The sequence below is a fragment of the Neodiprion pinetum genome, chromosome 3, assembly GCF_021155775.2.
Source record: "Neodiprion pinetum isolate iyNeoPine1 chromosome 3, iyNeoPine1.2, whole genome shotgun sequence".
NCBI lineage: Eukaryota > Metazoa > Arthropoda > Insecta > Hymenoptera > Diprionidae > Neodiprion > Neodiprion pinetum.
The window spans coordinates 11,337,651-11,345,416 of NC_060234.1; the positions used below are offsets into that span (position 1 = coordinate 11,337,651).

Sequence of the window (7,766 nt, forward strand, 5' to 3'; positions counted from 1 at the left end):
AGACCCTGCTTGCCATGCCCGGGACAATTTATTTCGTCGTATTTCTTAGTACCAAAAACAAACGGAAAAATGAGATTCGTGTTAAACTTGAAAAAGCTCAATAACTTTATAGTCACGCAGCATTTCAAGTTAGAGGACATTAAAACTGCGACGAAACTAATCTCGCGAGGTGATTTTATGTGTAACATAGATTTACAAGATGCATATTTTTTAGAATCTATGCACGTGGAAAGCCGGAAATATTTGAGATTCATTTTCGGGGATATAATGTACGAATTTGTATGCCTCCCGTTCGGTCTATGCACAGCGCCGTATATTTTTACAAAAATCCTAAAACCGGTAGTGAATTATTTACGAGGGAAAGGATTCATCTCGACAATTTACTTAGACGATATCCTCTGCATCGGCTCGAATCTTAACGCGTGTCGCACAAACGTAGAAGTCACTATTAAAGAACTGCAGTCACTAGGGTTTATAGTGAATTATCAAAAAAGTAGCTTGATTCCCAAGAAAGATTGCACTTTTTCAGGATTCGTTATCAACTCTCGAAAAATGAGATTGGAGCTACAGGAAGTCAAGAGAAAGAAAATGGTAGCCGTGATCGACGACTTGAGCAATCGCAAGTTTTGTACAATTTGGGAATTCGCTCACCTCATCGGGAAGTTAGTCGACTGTTGTCGCGCAATTGAGTATGGATGGTTACACACCAAGAGATTCGAACGAGAAAAGTTCTTCGCCCTGTTAGTCAGCGGGGGGGATTACGATGCACAGCTCGAATTATCCGCAGATTTGCAGATCGAATTCGATTGGTGGAAACAAAATATTACAACGTCATTTGGTCCGATAAGACGTTTTCGATTTATTAAGGAGATTTACTCGGACGCGTCAAAAACGGGCTGGGGCGCGTATTGTTGTAATGAAGGCACACACGGTTTTTGGAGTGACACCGAAAGGGGGCTGCACATTAACCAACTCGAACTAATTGCCGTCTTTATGGCCCTTAAGTGTTTTGCAAGCGAATTGTACGATTGCGAAATTTTACTAAGAATCGATAATACGACAGCTATTGCATATGTGAATCGAATGGGAGGAGTTCAGTATGCCGCACTTCACGGGATAGCAAAAGAGATTTGGCAATGGTGCGAGTGTAGGAAAATTTGGATTTTCGCATCTTACATAGCGTCCAAAGAAAACGTCGAGGCCGATAGGAAGTCGAGGATAAAGAATATAGACACGGAATGGGAACTGTCGAGTTGGGCATACGAGAAAGTAATTTCGGAATTTGGCAAACCAAAATTGGACCTGTTTGCATCCAGGATTAACGCAAAATGTCAAGCTTATTGTTCGTGGCACAGAGATCCTGATGCCTTAGCTATTGACGCGTTCACGATCAACTGGAAATCGGAGTATTTTTATGCATTTCCACCGTTCGCATTGGTACTCAGGTTCCTTCGAAAAGTTATCGCAGATCGCGCCTGTGGGATTGCGATAGTGCCGAATTGGCCTTCGCAACCATGGTTCCCTATATTTATGGACCTTCTCGTAGAGAAATCGATGATCTTCGCTCCCGCTAAATGGCTTTCATTGTCTCCTTGTAGGTCTCTCCAGCATCCATTACAGAAATCACTGGCTTTGATTGCCGGGAAATTGTCGGCGAATCTTACCGCCGCGAGAAATTCTCGGACTCAGTGATCGAGACGTTGTTGGCTTCTCTCGCCGAGAGTACATGGAAGCAGTACTCAGGACCCATTAAGCTATGGGCGAATTTCTGTCGAGAGACGGAAACAGACATTTACAAAGCGAGCGCGAACCGCATTCTCGAATTTCTGCAAATGAGATACGGTTCAGGAGCCTCCTATGGCACATTAAACGCGACGCGATCGGCGATCTCGTTAATATCGACGAACGACATGACTAACGATCGGATTATCAGTAGATTTTTTAAAGGGATTCTTCGGCTCAGACCAACGAAACCTCGATACGACGAAACATGGGACGTCGGCATCGTACTTACGTACATTGCGAACTTATATCCTCTCGAATCATTAAACAATCAACAATTGTCAGAGAGATTAGTTACGCTGTTAGCTTTAGGTACGGCTCATCGAGTGCAAACTTTCTCGATCATGAGACTTGACAATATTTCTCACTCGGCACAGGGCTTCGAGATAAGGATCTCGGACATCATTAAAACGTCGAGACCAGGGGCTTTCCAGCCACTTTTGTTATTGCCGTACTTTCGCTAACAGCCTAGACTGTGCATAGCGAGCACGTTGAAGAGATATTTGGAAATAACAAAACCACTCAGAGGCGATTGCAGTAACGTACTGATCACTTCGAGAAAACCCTTCAAATCAGCGAGTACCCAGACAATAAGTCGTTGGATCCGGTCAGTGTTGGCAAAGAGCGGCATAGGACCTGAGTTCACGGCGCACAGTACAAGGCACGCGTCTACGTCGGCTGCCTTGGCAAAGGGGTTGGATATTAGCGCGATAAGAAATACCGCGGGCTGGTCAAAGGACTCGCAGGTATTTGCAGAGTATTATAATCGGCCGATTAAATCGGGCAGAAAAGACTTTGCGGCAACCGTGTTCTCATAATATTTATAAGTTATTGCATAAGATATCATTAATTACATTTTGTTAGAATCGAAGTAAGCGAATAAAAAACCGCTGATTCTTGTTCTCGAGAGACCACTGGTCTCGATAAAAGTTACGTTTTTGTTGCCTGAGGCTGTTTAGAAAATAATAAAATGATTTTTTCTCCGAACATCTACGATGTAATCTCGAAAACGAGACTCGTAATATAATTAAACGATCAAACGAACTTACCTGTTGTGAAGTTCGATCGTAATTATATGTAGAGTCTCGTTTGAGATGATTACATCCCACCCATTAAACGTTTTATTTCCGTTCGTTTCTATCATTCCCTCCCACTTTATTTATTCAATTGTGTTTGCTTTATTATTTTCAATCCTTATGGAGTACTTTGAACAATATGACTTGGAGAAGGAACAACCGCAGCGCCAGGGGGCCAGGCGCTCTCTTTTTTTTATAAGCTCTGAATATTCGTGTGACACTAACGTGAAGTAGACGGTACTACGATGTAATCATCTCAAACGAGACTCTACATATAATTACGATCGAACTTCACAACAGGTAAGTGTTAGGTATGTATTGATAGCGTTTAGGCAAGTGCGAGCGAATTCGCACGTATGTGTGTGTGTGAGTATGTGTGGGCAGGAGCGTGCGGGCTGCTCGGCAACGCGAGCGCGGGCAGACGATATATGGCTATCGTGCTCGCCACCACTTGTACCTAGAGTTACGTCAGAATAAATCTATGATATCTATGAGATACGCAATTTGTTACATATATCCTCCTCTCCTGCATCGGCCATATTTTGCACATACACAACAAATTGGCGACGAGGATCAACATTTTCATTATATTTTCGGTGCCAAAAACTTGAAATCTAACGGTGTTTAGTGCTCCAAAAAAGTTTTTTGTTTGTTGCTGTGTGTGTTTTCGCAAGCGCTCGTGAGCGCGGAAAGTTCATCTCAATCTCTCCAAAATTGATTTGTTCAAATCTTTCGCGAAGCTTGGAGGCGGAAGCACTAGCGAAAGCGAAAGTGTTTGTGAGAGTGAGACCGAAAGTAAACCTTTGGCATCGGTCACTGAAATGTCAGCACCACAGCAACCTGCCCCAGCAGCCGGAGCGGCAACCGGAGTAGCAGTTACGACTTCAAATGCATTACATATCACACCGTTTATCCCGGGGGAGACGTCTTGGGCTCGTTGGTTGAACAGATTCGAGGGCGCTTTAAAAATTATGAAAATCGAAAATTCAGATAAAGTAGTGTATCTGCTCCATTTCGTCGGCGATACAGCTTATAATGCTTTGTGTGATACTTTTGGTGAAACGCAAGTCGATCAGAAGTCCTACGCCGAACTTGCGGCTAAGTTAAAAGAACTGTACGCTCCTCCGGTGTTAGAAATCGCCGAAAACTTCAAATTTAATTCGCGCAAACAGCTACCTGGTGAAAGTATTCAAGAATTTGCAACGGCTTTGACAAAAATGAGCGCCAACTGTGGATTCGGCGATCACACATCAAAAGCCTTACGTAACCAGTTTGTGTTTGGCCTTGCTACGCCTCGTATACAAAGCAGGCTTATTGAAACCAAAGATCTCACCTTCGAATCTGCCCTCTCTACGGCTCTTACAATGGATACTTGCGACCGTGAAACTTCTTGTATACGTGACAGTGCGTCAGCCGTTAATTACCTTAATGCTCAAAAGAAGAGATCTGACGCATCGAAAAAGAAAAAAATTGCAAACTCTGCTCCAAAACAGCAAGTTCCTCCGGTGGATCTCACTAAGCCCTACTGTTTCAGGTGTGGAAATCCAAACCACAAAGCCTTCACTTGCAGACTACCTACGTCTACAGTTTGCCTTTCTTGCCAGAAACCTGGACATCTATCCAGAGTTTGCAAATCTAAATTTAATCAAGTACACCAAGTTGAAGATACCGAGTACACTGATGAGGATTACTACGGCGTGGAGATCGTGGACATTCAAATAGTGGATTCTGAGGACATCAACTGCCTGGCTCTCCGTGAAAAGTTCATCAAGCAATTCATCGTCAATAACCAGAAGGTCGAGTTCGAGTTAGACAGCGGTGCAGCGGTCTCACTGATGTGGCTCGAAGACGCAAAGAAGCTTTTCCCAAGATCCCGGTTGCAGCGCGCCTCAATACAATTGGTCACATACTGTAAGACCAATCTTAATGTACGCGGTCTTATTAAAGTCATTGTAACGTTTGAAAACACTAAATTCAACTTAGACTTGTATCTTACTGATGTAAACCGCCCTCCGTTATGCGGTCGCGAATGGATACATAGTTTCATAAAAATGCACGGCGCGCAAAGCCTATTTACACCTATACTACAAGTTAATGCCAAAGAAATTTCCAGTTTCGATAAAACTGCGTTTACCAAAGAATTGTCCGTTAAATACAAGAATGTAGTTCGGCAAGATTTTTCCCCTATTATAGGACTGGGGCTTGTCTCACTAAAACTCAAACCCGACGCCAAGCCGGTGTTCTACAAGGCTCGGAACGTGCCCTTCCGCCTCGTCGAGCCAGTCGACTCAGCCCTGGATAACTGGGAATCTTACGACATACTTGAACCGGTGCCCGCCTCTCTCTACGCAACTCCTATCGTCCCAATACTGAAGAAGGATGGAGATGTCCGCATCTGTGGCGATTACAGTGTCACCATTAATCCTCAACTCATCATCAACGACTGCCACATGCCTACTACAGACGAAATGTTCATGGATCTGGCGGGTTGTATCTGTTTCGCCCGCATCGACTGTTCTTGGGCCTACATTCACATGCCTGTCGATGAGGCTACGGCGGACCTTCTTACCATCAACACGCCCCGCGGATTGTATAGGGTAAAACGCATGTTATTTGGTATAGCTGCTGCGCCAGCTATTTGGCAGGAAAGAATGAATTTCCTTTTCCGCTCTATAAAAGGCGTTTGCGTCTTCCAGGATGATTTGAGGTTGGCTGCCAAAACTCTCCCCGAGTTAATTGCTCTAATTCATGTAGTGTTAAAAATTTTCGATGAGCACAACATTAAAATTAATCTACGTAAATGTTCCTTCTGCGACTTGGAAATTTGTTTTTGCGGTCACGTTATTAATGCTCAAGGTATACACAAAGATCCTGCCAAATTCGAGGCAGTCACTGATATGCCCCAACCTCAAAACATCTCTGAATTGCGTACATTTATCGGCATGGTGATGTATTATAATCGCTTCATCAAAAATGCAAGTACTGTACTAGCTCCGTTATACAATCTGTTGAAAGAAAACTCCAATTTCTCTTGGACAAAAGAATGTCAAGATGCTTTCGAATCCATCAAACTTGCCTTTACTAAAGATACTTGCTTGACATTCTTTGACCCAAAGAAACCGCTTATTCTTGCGACCGATGCAAGTCCAGTCGGGGTCGGTGCTGTCATTTCCCATAGCTTCGAGGATGGTACCGAAAGGCCTATTCAATTCGCTTCTCAAAAATTAAACAAAGTTCAGCAAAAGTACAGCCAAATCGATCGTGAAGCCTATGCCATTGTTTTCGGTGTTAAAAAATTTTATCAGTACCTATACGGTCACAAATTTACTCTCATTTGCGACAACCGTCCTCTTGTACAAATCTTCAGCCCAGATAAACCCCTACCAGCGTACAGCGCCATGCGCATGCAACATTACGCTATTTTCCTACGCGGGTTTTTCTACGATATCAAGTATCGCAGGTCGGAATCTAACAGTAATGCTGACTGCCTTTCGAGACTACCTCTAGCTATGGAGGGTGACACGCCTCACACCTTAGATGTTATAGAAGTCTATCACGCGCAGACCCTACATATAATGTCTGTTGACGTGTTCGATATGCGAGAACTTGTAAAAAATGATGCGAAAATTCAATCGGTCATCGAAAATTTGCGTGCTGGTAAAAATTTATCTCCTAAAGACACCTGGAATGTCGACCCCAGAGAATTCTCTGTTGAAAATAATCTTTTATTCAAGTCCGATAGAATTGTCATTCCAAAAAAGCTCCAACAGAGAATTCTTGAGGAACTGCACGTCGGCCATTTCGGCATCGTGAAAATGAAAAGTTTAGCGCGAGGCCATTGCTGGTGGTCCAATATTGACAAAGATATCGAGAACTTGGTTCAATCTTGCGAGTCTTGTCTGCGCAACCGAAATAACCCAGCAAAAGTGCCTATTCATTTGTGGGAACCTGCCACCAGACCATTTGAGCGAATACATATTGATTTTGCAGGCCCCTTCATGGGCGTAATCCTGTTCATTCTTGTAGATGCCTACTCCAAATGGCCAGAAATCCGCGTTGTCAAAAACATGTTAGCCTCAACTACCATAGATGTTTGTACCGATATTTTTGCTCAATTCGGCTTTCCGGAAGTACTCGTTTCTGACAACGGCGGCACTTACATTTCTTCAGAATTCGAATCATTCCTAAAACTACACGGTATTGCTCATAAATTCTCTGCACCCCACCATCCCGCCTCAAATGGTCAGGCTGAAAGGTTCGTTCAAATGATCAAATTTGCTTTAAAAAAAGTCGACGATAAAAAGAATGTGAATGCTAGTCTAAGGAAAATATTAATCCAATACAGAAACACACCGCATAGCATTACCGGTAAAACTCCAGCAGAACTATTTTTAGGGCGTAAGATAAGATGTAAACTGGATTTGTTGAAGCCAGTAGTAGCCAAAGAACAAGCTACCAATGTAAAAGCTTGTAAATTTTCTATAAATCAAAGAGTACTAGTCCGTAATTACACTAAAAATAATAAATGGGTCTTCGGTAGGATTCTAGAACACAGGGGCAATCTGTTATTCAAAATTAAATTAGACGACGGAAGAATCTGGATTAGGCATGCTAATCAAATCTCTGCTATAAAAGGTACCTTGAAACAATGTAATGATTACGACTACTTCGTACCTGTATCGGAGCACGTTTCTCTGTATGAACCTAACAATGCCTCCGCAAGCGTGCCCACGACAAACCCAACTATTGTAATTAACGAGCCAGATGCTTCATCTGATGATGCAAGCAATTCTAGACCTAAGCGTAAAACCAAAGGCCCTACCCGCTTCCCGGATTCTGAAAATTACTTTGGTGATAAAAGCTCCTAAAGCTTTCCTTTCTCACAGGGGGAAGTGTTAGGTATGTATT

The 7,766-nt window shown here is 43.0% G+C and overlaps 1 protein-coding gene across 1 annotated transcript; it reads left to right on the forward strand.

Annotated features, from left to right (window-relative positions):
• The first annotated feature begins 552 nt into the window (after window positions 1-552).
• LOC138190590 (uncharacterized) lies at window positions 553-1,692 on the forward strand. Its single transcript, XM_069134337.1, has one exon. It carries the CDS (start codon window positions 553-555, stop codon window positions 1,690-1,692), a length of 1,140 nt encoding a protein of 379 aa, XP_068990438.1.
• Window positions 1,693-7,766: the final 6,074 nt, after the last annotated feature.